Genomic DNA, 17,833 nt, shown 5'->3' with positions numbered 1-17,833 from the left:
GGCGGTAGCGCACTCACGCCCTTTCCATTGCGTTTATAACCCCTCAAAGTTTTGGTTGGACGCCAATCCAATTACAGTAATTAAAAGGCAGCTCACTGAGATAAAGTGCGGCGACCCAGCGTTCCCTCCTCGCCTCCCCTTGGAAATAAAATCGATCTGTCCCCGCCAGAGCAGCGGCCTGACAGAGGTGCAGAGCTGGGGGGGGGACTCGGGGGAGCGCTCCAGCCCCTCCGCTGCTCTCGGGTCGCCCAAGAAGGATGACGCAGACAAGGGCTTTTATTAGTTTGAATTTTATTATAGGGATATGTAGATAAAGGGAAGGGGGGAGATTTGCCTTACATTTCAACAGGTGACTGTTGCATTAACGGGGTAAATAATCAACTTTACAATTTCGCACTCTCTCTTTCCTCTCCATTCCCGAGAGCAAAGCAGGCCCTAAACGGGTTTTGTTTTTGTTTTTTTGGAGGCGGATGACAGAGTACGCGGGATGTGTCCAGCCAAGGCAACACTAGAGAAAGGAGGCCTGGCGTGATCTGCTCCAGGGGCTGCTCCGGGGGCGCGTAGCGCATTCCAACTCCCGCACCCACACCTACCCCGCTTTACCTCCCCACCCCTCGAAATGCCTCTTTCCCTCACCCCCCTTACCAAACGGGGCATTCCTGTCTTCCCCAACTAGTGGAACCTTCCTCTTCCCACCCGCAAAAATTATCGAGATATAAAAAGATCAAAAAAGTTGCAAGGGAAGTCCTGGCCGGGGAAAAAAGATGAGATGCGCGCGGTTCCTTCGATTTCCTGTACGTTGGGCTCAAGATATTGAGTTCACCTTCACCTCAGTTAATCAAACTAAAAATAAAAAGGGTCTCTGGAACGGACTTAACATTACACTATATACACAATTCCTGCCGTTTTTTGTAATACAATCCTACGGAGAGAACTGGGGGAGAAGAGTCTCCCAAGGAGATGGGGGGGGGGTTAAGAGCTGTACACAGAAGTCTGCAATCGGCATGAAAGCAAAAGGCGCTTCCTCCCTCTCACCTTGGACGAGAGGGAGCCTTACAAAGCTTCCAGCAACGTGGCTGGGGCGGGGGGAGGAATCTTGTGTGCGGGGGGGGTCTCCAGGGAACATGTATGTGAAAAGGAGGAGAACGAATTTAGATTTAAAGTTCTCTTCTGTTTAAAAATAAGAGCAGAATGCGGAACATAATCCCAGACAGCGAATAAATAACACACCAGGAGTCCAGCTGATAAGAGAGAGGCGGAGAGCAGCAGGCCTGATCCAGCAGCCCTTTAGCCGCATCCTTGGTTGTGTGGGACGGAGCTGGAAAAATAGGCATGCTATTTGGACGCGGGGTGCTTGCACTTTCTTTTCATGTTCTTTAAATATTTTTTGAAAAAAGAAAAGAAAAGTGACGACGAGGCGGTTTGGGGAGCAGGAAGGCCGAGGCTTTGGTGGAGAGCGCGCAGAGACGGGGGCGAGCCAGGAGGACGTCGGGGCTGGGCTGCCCGAGGGAGCTGCGGGTGGCGGGGCTGCGGGGGCTGGCGCTGCCTTCCTCCTTTGGCCGGATAAAGCGTCCCGCGAGCGGCGACCCTCACAGCACCTGGAAGCGCCAGGAGGCCTGGTCCTTGTAGTCCAGGCAGTCCGGGGAGTTGAAGTTCAGCTTCCAGGACGAGGCGGCGGCGGCTGGGGCCGGCTCCTTGTAGTCCAGGCAGTCGGAGGAGTTGAAGGCCAGTCCGGTGCCCCCGTAGCCCGGCTGGTGGTGGTGGTGGTGGTGGTGATGGTGGTGGTGGCTGGAGCCCTGGCCCAGCGGGTGGTGGGCGTGCGGGTGCGCCGCGCCGGCCATGGAGGAGGGCGCCATGGGGCTGAGCTGGTGGGCGTGCGGGTGCGCGTGCATGGGCAGGTAGGAGCCGCAGTCCACCCCGCCGAAGTAGGAGGAGGAGGGCGGCGGGGGCGGCGGGGGCGGCGCGGGGTAGCCCTGCGCGTAGCCGCCGCCCTGCCCGTAGGACATCGGGTAGGAGGCGGAGGGCGCGCCCGAGACCGAGCGCTGCATGCAGGAGGCGCCGCCGGGCGCCAGGGGCTCGGGCACGGCGCCCGGCGAGATGGACGCGGGGCTCCAGATGGACGAGGCGGCCACGGCCGAGGGCGCGCTGCTGAGGGACGCCGAGGAGGAGGACGAGGCCGAGCCGGAGGCCCCGCTGCCCGCCGGGTTGCCCAAGGCCGCCGCCCCGCTGGCCGGGCCCGAGGAGTTGGAGCTGGAGGAGGAGGACGAGGCGGAGCTGGAGACGGCGGGCGGCGTGAACTGGCCGCTGCTCTCCGAGCCCGAGCTCTCCCGCGCCGGAGACGCCTTCTTCTTGGCCGGCCGGCTCTTGGCGCCGCTGCCGCTCTGCTGCTGCTGGCGGCACTTGGCGCGGCGGTTTTTGAACCAGACCTGCAAGGAAAAGAAAAGAAAAGAAAAGAAAATGGGGGCGGGGGGCGGAACAGGCTCTTCCACGAAGAAGGGACCCCACCCCCGCTCTGCCCCCCCGCTCTCTTCCCCTCGCCCCCTTTGGCACACGCTGTGTGATCGCAACGAGACAGAAAAGTGCCAAACAATCTCAATCTACGCGGAATGGGGCAGGGGGGAAGAGGCCGTTGAGCAGCTGTCCAGGCTAGCCTATCATCCTCCATCACTACGCATCACTACACAATGGATCTACACATCCATTGCCGGCTTCCTACGAGTGGCAATCAGGAGCCACCCGGCTCTGGCTCAGCGCCTTCTCTCTCGCCAGTCTCCGCACACTGTTGCGTCCATGTGGGGCCCGCGAGAAAGGGAAGGTAAGTCGCTGGTGCGACCCAGAACAGAACCCAGCTAACCAGTTCTGGGCGACTCTGGAACCCCACGTAGCCACCACAAACCACACCCTAGCCAAAACACCCCCAGACTCAGCACCCGCCTGGCATGACACCCATCTTCCGCTCAGGTGAATGACGCAACCCATCATGGTTTGATCAAGTTTCCCCCCTAGCCAACTTCCATCCTCCTCCCAGCAGGCTCCTGCAGAGAGGGGCTGCCAGTCCACCCACATCCATCATGTCATACTATCCAAAAAGTAGGAAAGGGAGTGGGAGTCTGCACCAGTTCCACCAACACAGCCCTGTCCAACCAATCCTCCTTATAGCCATTTATAAATTAAGCTGGCAGTCCAGTACCTCATGCACCTTCTACTAGTAACATCCAATAGAAGCAGGCAATGAGCCAGCCATCAGCGCAGGAACATGAGAAACTGTCTTATACTGAGTCAAACCTTTGGTCCAGCTAGCTCAGTATTGTCTACACTGTCTGGCAATGGATTTCCAGGGTTTCCAAGGAGGATCTCTCCATTCATAAACTGGAGATTTAATCTGGGATTTTCTTCTCCTAAAGCATGCACTGCTACAGAGCTCCTTGCAGCTCCTTGCCCAAAGGATTGCTATTAAAGAATCCTATTAGCTAGAGATTTTAAATGTAGCAAAGATGTTAAATCCATCCCTCCACCTGTCCCTCTCAAATATCTAGCAAGGAGGATTCATCTGCACCCAACAGGCAAATGCTAGATGTGGAGAATTGCACCCCTAATTAAGCATCCGTCCAACAGAACACAGTATTCTCTTTCCAACCCCATTCTACATTCCCATCCTACAGAGAGAGGGAGCCATTATAAGGTTACCAGACGTCCCGTTTCCCAGGGACAGTCCCCGGATTTACAAACCAGTCCCCATACAAAATCCATTGAAGTTGAAAAGTGTCCCCAGATTCATTGAAAAAAAAATCTGGTAACCTTAAGCCATTAGGAACAAAGTTCTCAGCCTGTTCCGTTCAACAGTACCCAGCTTGGCCTCCCCCCTAAATATATATCTAGAGCTATCATCTTAATATACCCTGCTTTATACTATCTCCTAAAAGATAGTATAAAAGACAGTATAACTCTCAGCATACCCAAAACAGGAACCATTCCTTTGTTGCAGACACACCCATCCCAGTACATAGCACCATTAGTATCCTTTATGATCAGTTAAGAGCAAGCCAGCATTTTTACTGTGTCATTCCTTATCCTTCAACCTGTAAGATTAGTCAACAGGTAGCATTCTATCCTGTTACTACTGCCCACTGTCTACTCTTCCTTTTGCTCATCAGTCGGTCAGCTCCCTCATCTACATCTCCAAAAAGTCTAAGACAATCAGTATCCTGCATCCTTTAGCAAGCTCCTAGATAAACTCTGCTCCACCAAACTACATGGAACAAACATGAACCAAATCCATATCCAACCAAAAACTATCATAACAGCCACTGCTTTAGTGTACACTTGCCCAGCTGAGTCTATGGCGTAAAAAGGCAAGGAACACCACTCAGTGTTGTCAGTATGAAAGGATATCAGCATCAGCATGATACAGTTGCTACCAGCACACTGAAGAGCAGCCAAATGAGTCTTGTTTCCCATTATTACTTATGCAAGGTTGTCTCATCAATTCAACAATTTACCAGCTAGAGTTCTCATCTTAACATGAGAAAATCAAGTTGTAACCAGCATAACATCCACCTGTCAGTGCCAAGGACATACAGCCCAGTCACCACCCAGTTGAATTAAGTGCTCTGTTACAGCCAGTCCTTCAATGAAATTCCCAGTAGAGTTTCAAGACTGTGTCACGTTGACTACCACCTACATATCATTTCACCAACCGCCTGACAGTGCGATGAGCACAGAATTTTTGAAGTTAAAACAGTTTGCTTCCAGGACTTAGCTGCCTTAACACCATCGTAATCACAGTGCACTTATCTATCCTTTATATGGAAACTCAGTTCATCTTATTATCTGACAGACAAGATGGAGCTCCCTTAATCACTTTGTGGGAACTGGAATTTCAGTGTAGCAATCCAAGTCCAGAGAACCCACAGTATGGAATTCAGAATGGCTGTAATTCTCACATAAGTCCCTCCCCCCCACCTCCCATACAGGCTATCCTTGTGATATTTGGTAAGCTTTTGTGAATCTCAGCCTCAATCGCTAACATTTTAATCATAGATTCTTTTTTTGTTAAGTAACATGCCACATCAGCTAGTAGCTATTTCACGAATACAATAACAGTATAGGAAACAGACTTAATTTCAAGTATGTTTGCATTGAACCTTGATCAGAGTAACACTCTTTCCAATAGGTGCTTTACCACTGCAAGTCCCAGTGAGTTTCCAATAGGGCTTGCTCATAGGTAAATACATGTAGGAACAGATCTTGGAGCCATTTTAGTCATTAATAGCGTCCTACATACATAACTCTCTGTGATCTATTATGCATAGTTGTACTTCACTCCATTTACATGTAGTAAAACACAGCCTGCCCACATAACATGCATGCATGCATTGAAATGCAACAATGACATGCACTTTTTAATTCCTTTCTTTTCCAGGTAAATGCTTTCCATGTAGAAAACCCCTTAGGTCTGAAATGACCCTCAAAGAGAAAGAGGACATTGACCAGATAATTAGCAGATAGGAAGAATCTCACCTTGCACAACAGAGGTGTGGTTGCATTTTCATTACAGGTATATTTACAGTTCTAAAGAGCAGCCTTATGGCCTGTCCTATCTAGTCCCTAACACTAATACAGCAAGGGAGGTATGGTCAGGAAATAGTCTATGACCTTGCCTCAGCAGGCTGAAACTGAATCCCTCCTTTTCCATGGGTTGTCAGAGGAAACCCCTGAAACAAGCTCTAGCCAGATGAAGCTGGATTGCATCAAGGGTGGCAGGCTTGGTGTGATGCCAAGCCCAGCTAAGGGGGGCTTCCCCAGAGTTGTGCAGACTGGTCAAAATCTTATTAGCAAAACTTTGCAAATGCAAAATAATAAACACCCTTCGTTCACCTCTCTGCATCAAAATGTTCAAAATGGAACTGGCTCTTTTGGACTCCTGTGAAGGAGTATCTGCTTTCCACTCTAGCCTGCAGCAGCAGCAGCAGCTGCAGCAGCAGCCAAATTAGCAGAATTTAGTTCTAGAGGTGCCCCTTGTTGACTGTTGGGGATCCATCTGGAGGAAAGTGGGCTTTAGGGAAATAAAGGCTTGAGAAATCTGAGCTCAAAGTGCATTTAAAAAAGATTTTCTTCCTAGGATTCTGACTTGAGCCAAGGTGTGTACGCATACATACCCACACCCACTCCAAACACAGCAACCTGAAGTCTGGCAAATTAGCGTCTGCCTGCTCCTAGTCTTTTGGAATAAACAAACTGAAAAGCAAACCCTCATATATGGCAAAGCCAGTGTGTGAGTTTCAAGTCAACAACTGAGCTTAAGATGCTACAGGAAAGGGAAATGTATGTGTGGGATGAGGTGGGAAGATAACAAAATAAAAGCCTCACATAATGTAGCAACTGGGTCACAATGTTTATTTTACTAGTCCTGTGGGAGTCAGCTGAACTACTTCAGGGTCAACCATGTCTCTTCAATGGGTCTGCACTAGGGGTGCCTAGGGCGGAGCTTTTTTAAAGAGGGGACATTGCAGCACCCAGGGACACCCAGCAGCCCCCATGCCGCCCTGCAATCCCTTGTGGCGCCCCGTGGAAATAGACTTCAATTGAAATTAATGTGATTTTTCCTTCCAAGAAAGGTAGAAATCACAAAAAAATTAAGTTGTAAAGAAGTCCTAGTGAGAGACTTCCAACTAATAATGTTTAAGGTTCTGCTCTAAGTGTATTTAGGATTGTCTTGAATATAACACATATTTACTTGGTAATATTTTAAGGAAATTTTCTCCAAATGTGCCTGGGGGAGGAGACCTTAAACATACTGAAACTGATTTTAATAGCTTCTATTGTTAGATATGGCTCCCCCTTATGCTCATGGGGTTGCAAGGTACTGTATGAGGAGCATACTGGCATATGTGGTGGGGATGTAACTATGTAAACAAGTTCTGGAATTAGGCGGCAACAGAAATTAGTATTATCATAGACAAACAGGTCACTCTGGGCTCTCAGTTATGTCTTTTGTCTATTTTTGATGGTGCCAATGCCAATCTTATTTGTAAACAATTCATTTTATATTTGCTGCTTGCTTAGTGGTTTCTCAAGGGTGAAAGGACACATCTTGCTACTCTTTGGACTCATGGTTCAAAAATGTTGTGTTTATTGTCATTTATTAAAAACTGACTCATAAGATACATGCTTCCAGGGGCAACGCAGACTCCTCAGATTTTGCATTGTCTGGTCGTTGTTCATTATTTACATGACCAAAAAACTCATGGTTGCCACACTCCTACTCAATATGATTTTATCTAGTGATGTTTATGAATACTTAATATATTTTGCATAAAAATGAATCCTGTATCCCACCATGGAATATCTTTTATGCTATCCATTCTCTTTATTTAGCTCTATTACCTTATAATGTATTTTCATTCTGTTTGCCCTTATTACATTTTATGATGCATTTTAGTTTGTTGTTTTGTTTATTGAATTGGCAATTTTTAAATTAAAGTTTAGATTTAAAAGGTAAAAAAACCAACCCTGATGAAAATCAATGGGGTTTAAACAAATTACGCACAATCCAACAAAAGTCAGCCACACTTTAAAATTAAAAAGCTAGGGGTATTTGTTTGATCTCAAACCCAACTGAACTTGGTGGGCATCAGTTGGATCGAACTTTGGCTGGAGTGTGCCCATTTATCTGTGTTTAGGATCGGGATTCTTAGCCCCCTGACTAGTGAGAAGGAGAAAACAAGTCAATAGAGAGGGTCCAGCTAGGGGAATTGGACCTTGACGCCAAACGGAGGCGGTTGTTCAGACTCCAACAAGCGGCTTCAAAGCTCCTAATTGTGAGACTTTTGGTTATATAACTTAAGCGCCGAAAAGTTATTTCGCTCCAGCATTGGCGGGTAAAGAATTTTAGCTGCAGTTTAGCAAGAGAGGCCTAGTTAGGTGCGAACTCAGGGAAGATATGGCCACACAAAAAATGAGAAAAATCCGCAAATTAAAACAAAGCGAACGTTCCACGCGTAAAGTCCTTTCCCGTTTTCTAGCGCGCCCCGCCAAGGCAAGAACAAAACCCCCAGCGCCCCCCGCCCCGGCCAAGCCGCCCTTCTGCCCCAGCTTCGCTGCTTTCCCAAGGGCCATCGGACCTGGACTCTGGACTCCGGCAGGTTGATTTTCAGCGCCACTTCCTCTCTCATGAAGATGTCCGGGTAGCGGGTCTTGGCGAAAAGCGCCTCCAAGACGTCCAGTTGCGAGCGGGTGAAGGTGGTGCGCTCCCTCCGCTGCTTCCGAGGGGTGGCTGCGGGTCCCGGGACAGAAAGACAGGGGGTGTTTAGGACCCGTGTCGGCATGGTCAAGATCCGCCCCGCCGCCCCTCCCTCCGCCCCCCCCCCGGCCCCTGGTTCTGGATGGGGAGGTGGAGGAGAGACGCGCGCTCGCCGCTCTCCCGTCCAGCAAGCGAATCAGGAGGTGGGGGCGGGGGAGGCACAAAGAAGCCCAAACCACAAGGGCAGCTCCTGATATTTTTAAAGGCGCATAAATAGAAACACAAAGCGTCTGTTGGCGTAGGGGAGGGTGAGAAACTCTGCGGACCACAGGGAGGAGGAGGAGGGGAGGTAAGCGCCGACGGAAATTCTATTCGGGTTGCAGACTGAGTTTCCTGAGCGGCCTCCGACGTAAAAGAGCAGCTCACTTGAAGTTCTGGGTCTCTTGGCGACAACCCAGTTAAAATGGAAGTATCTGTACTTAAATAGATTATTTACAGCCCAGTCATTTAAATAATTTTTAAAAAGAACTTTAGTTGGACGTAAGTTCCAGGGAAGACCTTAGGTCTTGAATCCTCCAAGTAAAGCTGCAATCCCAGGTATAATTTACTCCGCAGTAACTGCAGCAGAATTAAATTGGTGCTACTTTGCAGAACAAATACGCTTTTTGGAATGACGGTTTAAAGCTGCAGCCCTGCAATGGGAGCGAGTTTCACTGAAGTCAGCAGAGGGTTACCTCACAGTGAAAGCCCGGCTGCCTGCGCATTCAGGGTCAGGAGAACTCAAGCATTTCTGAAGGACAGAGAACTTCTTGAGCTGGGGATAGACAGCACTTTCTCGCATTATATGCCACGACTTCCGGCTTAACTGGGTTGTGGATCAGGCTATAACAGCATTTGAAAAGACACGGGGAAAGCCCATTAACACCCCATTTCTTCATTTCTCAGCAAACTCATCCGTGGGGGCGGGGAGTACTGTGGAGTTATGGACCCGGGAAAAGAGAAAAGATTGGCTCCTAACTTCGGATGGGCAGCCCAAGTTCGCAATCAAAGGATTTCACCCCCACCCCCAGTTAGTTCTCAAGCACGAATAACCTTAGGAGAAGTAACATTTAAACGTGTTTGTATTTGGCTTTAGATGTATCCCTCAAAGTGCAAGTAGTTTAAACCCACATTTGTTTTATTTGTAATATTGTCAAGGCATACACTCCAACAACAACAAAAATAAATCGGGTCTTAAAAAGCAAGTCAAAATCTGAAACTTGGCAACTCACACTTTGGACAGTAAACATTTTGCTAGCGTGCTCCCCATTGATTATAATTAGGGACTAAATACCAAATTACTAAATACCAACCTGTTTAAAGGTTGGCCTGGGGTGCTAGGGTGCCATGAGAAATAAGCATTTTAACATTGAATTAAACGCCAGGAAAATCAGCAGTGTTCACTTTCCAATACAGGGGTAGTTTAGGATACCACAGGTATGGGGGGTGATAATAAGAGTGGATAATTCAATTATGGAAAATGGTTTTGCTGACCTGGAAAAATAATAATATGATCTATCAAGAGCTTTATCCATAGGCTCTCGGATCCCTTTCGCCTTGTAGAACCTCTACAATAAATTGAGGAACTATTTTATTTCAGCCGCATAAATTAACTACGAGGCTGCTTGGAGGGGCTCGATCTGCCTAGCCAATAATCAGCGGGTAGTAGAAGCAAAAGAGGTTGGTGCTGCTCACCCGGATACCCCACGGAAGGGTGGAGAAGATCCATCGCCGGTCCCGCCAGCCCCAGCCCATTCATGCCATAGGGGGGCTGTTTGAGGTAAGACATCATGCTAAAAGCTGGAAAGATTTTTCCAATTTATCCACACACAATTAGAAATGTTCTTTTCCCCAAAAGGCGTGTCTTAAAATTCTTGGTTTGTTCGTGGTTTTTAAATAAAAATTATAATAAAAATTTAAAAGATTGATTCTTCCAAGGAGGCGGCTGAAGGAAATCCCAGGGGCAGGACAGCCTCTCACTGCAGCCTGCAGGAACAGAAAAAAAACACACGCACAAGACAGAGAACAAGGCAAAACATCAGCTTTTTCCTAAGTTTCCACACAGAGCGCGCCTATTTTACTTCCCTCCCTCTGATTCCTTCTCATTTATTTGACTTTCAGATAAAGCCAAGCTGGAATATAATTTTATACACAGCTATGGCAGATCCTAACTAAGAAAAAAAAACCCCTCTCAAAAGCGCAAGGAGGGAAATAAAGCAACGTAAGACTGTCAATTTAAAACAAAAAAAGGGGCGAGGGGTTTCTTCCCAACACCTGGTCCAGGAGTAAGAAAACTTGTACTCGGAGTTAGGCAAGATTAGGTCTTAAAAAAGGTATACATGCACATACACACTCCGTATAAATAGGGCTTTTTTAAAGGACAAAAGTCAAGTCTCTCCGTCGCACACAAGATGGCGGAAATTCCCCCCACCCGCCAAGAAAAGGGGGAAGTGGACTCAGAAAGTGACAGAGAGTGAAGAGGTGTAACTGGGCGGTGGAGTGGGAGTGGGGAAGGAGGTCTACTCCCCCCCCCCGAACTTTTTTTTTTTAATAACTACAGCCATATTGCCATACAATCGCCGAGGGGCTTCCAGGGGGTACAGTACTCCGCGATGAGGGAGATAAAGCAATTATTTAAAAAGATAATTGGATTAAAAATCAAAACGAGATACCAAAAAAGGGGGTAAGTATAATTAATTTGAAAGTGGGGAGAAAGAGAGGCTTTAATTAGAAATGGCTAATGGCCTAAAAACAAACAGATTCCAGGAGCTGCTTTGAAATTCACGTTCCAAAGCCCCCCGCCCGACTGACGGAAGAGCCGCGGAGGAAGGCAAAGGAAGACGGCACGACAAAGTTGCCTAATTCTCGCGTTTTTCGGGTGGCGGAGAGTAGCGAAGACTGAAGGCAGGATCCTAGGCCCTCTTACTAAAGTAATAAAGTAAAATTTAGGCCAACGCAAACTGTCTTCCAACTACATGAGTAAGGCTGGTGGCTTATATACCCGCAGAATCCCTGTATAGGCAAAACATTCAAGGTGCTGTAGCTGTTTTTAATTCTACAGCTCCTTAAAAGTTTTGCTGTGGTTCCTCGAAGTTATATAATTCCAAGGATTTATAAGAGGGTTTCTGGGGGGATTTTGTAGGCATTTGTTTATTTTTTTCTCAACTGAGAGAAACAGATATTTAGGTAAATTTTCCCATGTCCAGATCCAGCAGGTTCATTAGCCGATGGATTCGGCCGGAGAGACGCACAAACAATAAGTTAGACAAACCAAGCAGATACAATAAAATAAAATCCCACATCCCGCAGCAGCAGATGGTGGTGGCATTAACCTCAATTAATTATTGGCCAGAAACCTTAATTGGACTGCAGGCCATCCTGCTTCCAAAACCTATATTTATAGCAGAAAGATTACAAAACCAAACCAAACCAAAATAAATAAATAAGAAACAAGAGCAAGAACTATGAAGTGGGATTTAAATTTAAGCTAATAATTTTTTCTTAGGCTGTAAAGGCCGATATATGCCAAATTAATTTAAGGCATTCCACACTCTTAAAACTGATTAACCTGTTGCTGTTTCCCTTAAGTTTGATTTGCTTTAAAGTTCTCCTTGGTTTGATTTGAGAAGGAAGGGATTTCTGCCTCTTCACGCGATTCAAAAAGTGAAAAGAAAGTCCATCTGCTTTACTTTAGCAGGCTGCGGTCCTAAGTGTGCTGACAAGATTAAGGGCCTTTTGAAACCCGTGTGGTTTCCTTTAGAGGAAATAACATTGGGATTGGGCCTTAGACTTTGCAAAAACTTCAGCAACACGGAAATTTTTTGTTTTGTTTTGACTTGGAGGATAGTTCCATTCTTCCAGCTCTACTTGCTTTAAAGTAGTCAAGACTGCAACTCTCTGAAACATCAACACTTTTGCTTATTTATTTCAGTTGCAACCCCCCCCCCAATGCGTTTTTCCGGGATCGCACTTGAATAAGCCTTTCAAAACATCTCCTAAACAGCGGCTCCCTCAGCGCCTTCCTTGGGCGCTTTGAATTTCAGGAAAGGAGAGTTGGAGCGAGAGATCTTCGGACGAGGCACCTCGAAGGAGGCCCAGGAATCCCGGGAGGGAGCTGGCCAGAGACCCCGGAGAAACCGGGGGGGGGGGGCGGCCAAAGGTCCTCCCGGACAGGCCCCGCGGCAGCCAAGACGCAGCAAGTCAAGATTGCGGCAGAACAGAGAAAGTCGCCTCGCAACCGGGAGAGACGGACGGGGATCCCCCTTGGGAGCTCAGCCGCCCCTCGCCGAGCAGGTTCCGCGGGGCTGCCGGTCCCCGGCCGGGCGCGGAGCGAGCGAGCGAGAGAGGAGGCGGCGCAGCGCCAGAAGGTGTCGAGGGGAAGCCGGCCAGGGCCCTCGGGGCCCCGGGAGCGCCAGCCGGGCGAGCCCGGTCCCCGCAGCGGAGGAAAGCAGCAGCCCCAGCGCCCTCGGCTGAGGCGGGAGGGCGCGCGCGGAGGGAGCCAGAGGGCAGCGTCGGCGGAGCCCCGTACCCCGCTTCCAGGAGGCCGAGGCAAGTTTCGCGGGGAAGCTGGAGTTTCCTCCTCCTCCTCCGCCCCGCCGAGAAGGCTCCTTGGCAACTTCTTGCCCGGCCCGGGGAGCGAGGCGAGAGGAGGAGGAGGAGGAGGAGGAGGAGGAGGGAGAGCCCGAGGCGGCGGCGGCGGCGCGCTCCTTACCTGGCCGAGGTCGCGTCTCGCCCGGCTCTTCAGGTGATTGGAAATGCAGCCCGACGAAGATTGATCCCCTTTCCTCCGCCCGGCCCGGGTAGGTGAGCGCCAGGCCAGTGCGTAGCCCGGCCCGCGCCAATCCCCGGCCTCGCCGCCGCTGAGTGACAGCCGCCCGGGCAATGGCAGCGCGGGACCAGGAGCGCTCCCTCGCACGCCCCGCCCCCGCCCCCGCGCCAGCCCGGCCCGCCCGCCCGCGCCCGCCCGCAACAGCCCCGCGCGACTCCCGGGCCGGGGCTCCCTCGGGATGGACGCCCCCCAGGCCCGGCCGGGACCCCCCTCCAAAGCGGGCCGGGGGGGGAGGGGAGGGGCGCGCCGCGCTGCGCCCTCGTGCCCAGCAGGGGACTTTCCGCGCCCGAAGGGAGACCGGCCGGGCCGCCGCCCCTCGCCCCGCACTTCCCGGGCGGCCCGAGGATGCCCTCTCCCGGGACGGGGCGCCCTCCTTCTCCCCGCCGGGCTGTCTTCGCCGTCTCCTTTCAGTCCGAGCCGCGTTGCTCTTCCGCAAAAGAAAGTTTGCTGCGCCGGATCTCGGGCGCTTCAACGGCGCGCAGGTCCCATTCATTTCGGTGCCCGGGAAGTGTCCCGAGTTTGGCCCCGGCCAGGCCCGATGGACGCCTGTTTCCCGCTCTCAATTCGGGGAAGGCAGGTTTCTGGGGAGAGCAAAGGCTGTCCAAGGGGGTGTTTTTCAAGGGAGAAGACAAACGCCGAGAACCAGTAGACGCCTCGATCCATATATCTCCACGGATTACTTCGGTTCTATAATTCCGCAGGGCAAAAGTCGAAGTAGTGGCAATTCTAGTCCAGTCCCCCCCCCCCGCCGCCCATTTTTGTGCCGTATGGATCCCGTTTGCTTGGGCTTCTGCAATCTGCGCGTGGCGCGGCTGCTGGAAACCTGTTGCCGGCTAGTTGCCAGGCAAGCTGCGCGCAGCAGCCTCGATCAGTCCCTGCAGCCTCCGAAGTCCGTCTCTCGGGGACCCGGGAGGCGTCTCTCGGACTTGGCAAGGAAGTGTCTGAGGCCGAGGAGGACAACTTTAATAAAACATAATCCGAAGTGAGCTCTGATTCTAAGTGTATTTGTGGAACAATAAGTGCCCGCGAAATAAAGTAATTTGCTCCCAACGACCCTTTGTTAAGAGTGTTACACAAAAGTTCAAAGGGCGTCAGTGGGTCCTCCTGCCAAGTAAGTTTCCTCAGGATGCGGGCATAAGCATAAAAGTTGTTAAAATGCGCAGATGGTAGCCCAGATTGGTTGTATCTATACCTCCTCTATATCATATTCTACAACGCTAGTTCTGCAGTTGCTAGTCGCCAGCCTGCATACGCCGCACGCGCATCCATCCACAACACACACCTTCTGAGCGCACAGAGTGCGCGCCACGTCGAGGGTATCTAGTTCATTATCATAAATATTAATAGACACGAATCCTTTACAAAGAATTATTTCTTCCCCCCTTTGTAAAGAAGTTTTAATAGAAAGAAAACTTCTGAACATACAAAGACTAAAGTGAAAAGGAATTATCATCATCATCATCATCATGGTTTTTTCAAAGGGGAAAGAAACCCTCCGAATCAACTGGTTGCTAACAAACGGAATGAAAGCGAGGTCAGGAAGGAATTGGTGGCCGCCGCTTCAAAGTGAGGGTCCTCTAACCCGCTGCCCCCGCTCCGCTTTCCCCTTTTTCCGTGAGACACTTTCCCTTTGGAGTCCCAATGAAACACGGTAACAGAATATGAGGGAAGCACACTGTTTCTTTAACTGCTTCTCAAAGGATCCGGGAGATCTTCTTAGGACCTTTAATAAGGCTTTGGTGCGGTCCTTTTGTTGATCTCTCAAAATCAACTCCTTCTAATTGAAGCTGGAGCTGAAAGCGAGCTAATGTTCAAAGGGAGTGACCGCCACAGTCCTGACGAAATTACATTTTTCCCCCATTGAGGGGGACATCTAATCAAAGTGGACTGGCGGAGAGGCGAAAGAGAGGGAGAGAGGGAGAAAAATGAGGTTTACAAGATCCTTCTATAGCCCACAAAAGTCAGCGACACGGGCACTTCTCCTCAGAACAAAAGCCGCCGCAGCCCATTCACAAAAAGTAGAAAGATGGGGCAGGCAAAAGAAGGGGGGGGAGAGGAGTGGAAGCGGGGAGTTCTCGCTGGGACCAGTACCTTGGCCAAAGTATGGGAGACCATTATCCACGGGGGACCTCCGAGCTTTGTGGGGGTTCTTTTCTTCTTTAGTGTCAGTCTCCAGAAATAGCCCCATCAGTGGATTATGGAGTCAGAACAGGGGTCCTTCTGCTCACCCCTCCTCAAAATTCAGAATTAGCTTTAATCTCCCCTTTCCCTCTGTAATAAAGCAGATTGTGCGGGTGTGTGTGTGTGCTGTTGTGTTGTGTTGGGATCCTGATGCTGAGGCGGGCAGGCAGATTCCTCAGGAACGTGCTCCTTTGGCCTCCTCAGAGTCAGATTTGGAGTCTGGCAGCCGCCTGCCTCCGTCTCAAGCTTCGGATGATGCGATCAAGTCTAGTGAAAAGCTCAGAGTATCAAGTAGCACTAAACCCCTACGCCTTACTTCTCTCTCTCTCTCTCTTTCTGTGTTTCCCCCTCCCTCCCCCTGTAATAAGAGTATTTGTCTAATCCCAAATTGCAGGCGAATTTCCTTAATGCTCAGCCCATAAAACCCATGGATTAAGGGCAGGAAAGGGGGGCACGAGCAACTCTCAGAGCCAGAGAGAAGCCAGGGAGACGCGGACACAAAAAAGTTTAGTATGTGGCGGGGGAGACGCGGAAGATGCGGGTCTCGCTGTTTTCCCTCTCTCTCTCCTGCAAACCTTCAGGTGCGGAGAGACTAAGCCGGCAGTGGAGGAAGCCGAGGCGATCTTGGGCCGCAGGTTCGGGGCGCGCAGAAAGACGGCCTAAGGCTCTTTGCCTCTTTCTCGAGACACCGCTTGGAAAGAACTGCTCCCCCGCCCCGGCCTGGCCGGCACCTTTTGGGAACCAGCTGGCGTCGAGCAGGGGCTCCCACTCAGGTGGCCCTAACTTGGCAGGCGCAGGTAAGGGAAGGGAAGACGAGGGGGGGGGGGCAACAGAGGCGTGAGAGCTGGAGATGATGGTCGCCGCCGTCCTGTGGTGGGTGGGGTGATCGTGCATTTTGGAGGCAAAGGGTCCCCAGGCGAGGGGGAAAGGGACATCCATCCATCTCTCTCTCTCTCTCGCCTCGCTCAGCAGCCAGCCTGCCTCTTGCGCGCAACTCTGCATTTCCAAAGTTCAGCTCCCTTTTTACGCGCTAGGTGTTCTCTGCTGCTTTGGGGTTCGTTTTGTTTTGATGCAAACGCCTACTAGTTATAGCGCCGGGAAAGAGGCAGAAGCCTCTCTCCTAAGCAAGAGGTTTTCTCGTGAGCGAAGGGTTTCCTAGATAACCAATGACTAGAGTTTTAGGATAGACTCCGGATGGTGGAGAGCTCTCCCCGCTCTTCGAAGGAAAATCTGGGGAGGCGCCCTCCCTTCCCTTCGGCAGTCCAGCCGCTTGAAAGAGAAGGAAGTGGCTGCGAGTCCCGGCAGGAGGGCCCAGAGCCGGGCCGAAATAAGCCCCCCAATGCTGGAGGGGCCACACCAAAGCTGAGCCCGAAAGTTACTTGGAAGCAAAGTTCCAGGGAGTCTGTGGCACTTCCTTCTCCAAAGGATTGCTTTTCAGGAACTTGTTGGGCTGTGCAAACTTCGTAGCTCGCTTTCCTCTCATCTCCCTCCCTCTCAGGGTATCTAGAAAAAGTTTTCCCAACTGTGAATTTAAAAGAGAAGCAAGCGCCAAACGCCAGCAGTTAATAAGCAGAGCCTCTTCCGACGAGAGTTAGGGGTTCAGTAAAGAACCCCCGTTTGTGCCAGCCCCGCCCTTTCCCTTCAGCCCTGGAAAGCCTCACCAAGCAAACCCCATTATCCGGGGGCCCCTTTCAGCTTGGCTGGGGACAGGCCTGGCTCCTGGGGTCAGCTGAGCTTCCAGCGGGGTCCCTGCGGGGCTCCGCCTTCCTGCCCGCGCACTTTCACCAGCCCCGCCAGAAATCCCCCCCGCCCCTCGACTTGTCCTGCGCGAAGTCCGGCGAGAGAGGCCAAGAGACCCAGGCAGCGCCCCGGGGCCGGGAGAGGAGCTCCCCGCCCAGCCCCGCCAAGGAGCCAAGTCACGAGCCCTGTCCCCAGGAGCCAGGGCGGGCGTCGGGCTTCCAGGCGCACATCCTGACCGGGAGGCTGCGGGCCGAGCGCGCTTTGGGGGCCGCCGGAGGAGCCGCGCGGCCAGATCTCCGGATGCGACCAAAGAGGAAGGTCGGCCGCGGAGCAGATCGCTGGCCGCAAATGAATAAATGCTAACCTGACTCTCGCAAAGCACCAAAGCGAATTAACCTGCATTATGACAAACAAGGAAATAGGTCTCTCCCTCTCGGCCCAAATTAGCAGCGGCTTTTAAAGGCAGACGGTGGAATTTGTTAGCTTTGCAGGATGGCAAGGAAAAAAGCTTGGGGAGGGAGGCGGGAGAGAAGGATTGTGGGAGAAAGAGAGGCTTGGAAAGGGGGAGGAGAGACGGGAACCGAGGGAGGGTGGAGGGGAGAGCAGGAGGGAGAGATTCTGGCCCGAATTTCATCCAGTAGTCGGCGAAGATAAGAGGTTTAATTCATTTAGCATATGAACGCCCTCAGAAAGCGATTCCCATTATGGATACATCCAAAGGCACAAGGCGCAGGTCCCTCGTATTTACACTGGCACTTGTTATCATTTAACCGGATTATTCACGATGTGGATTTTGTAACATA

General features: G+C 50.9%; 1 protein-coding gene across 1 annotated transcript; it reads right to left on the bottom strand.

Moving 5' to 3' along the window:
* Positions 1 to 274: 274 nt before the first annotated feature.
* OTX1 (orthodenticle homeobox 1) lies at positions 275 to 13,086 on the bottom strand. The gene is made up of 4 exons (XM_082216932.1): positions 12,993 to 13,086; positions 9,977 to 10,267; positions 8,124 to 8,275; positions 275 to 2,426 (listed from the first exon to the last, which is right to left on the bottom strand). The coding sequence occupies exons 2-4, from the start codon at positions 10,071 to 10,073 to the stop codon at positions 1,590 to 1,592; spliced, it is 1,086 nt and encodes a 361-aa protein (XP_082073058.1). The 5' UTR covers positions 10,074 to 10,267; positions 12,993 to 13,086; the 3' UTR covers positions 275 to 1,589.
* Positions 13,087 to 17,833: the final 4,747 nt, after the last annotated feature.

This window comes from Podarcis vaucheri, assembly GCF_965113315.1.
Source record: "Podarcis vaucheri genome assembly, chromosome: 3".
Lineage (NCBI taxonomy): Eukaryota > Metazoa > Chordata > Lepidosauria > Squamata > Lacertidae > Podarcis > Podarcis vaucheri.
The sequence above is the reverse complement of the archived record's forward strand: the minus strand, read 5'-3'. Positions and strand labels throughout refer to the sequence as shown.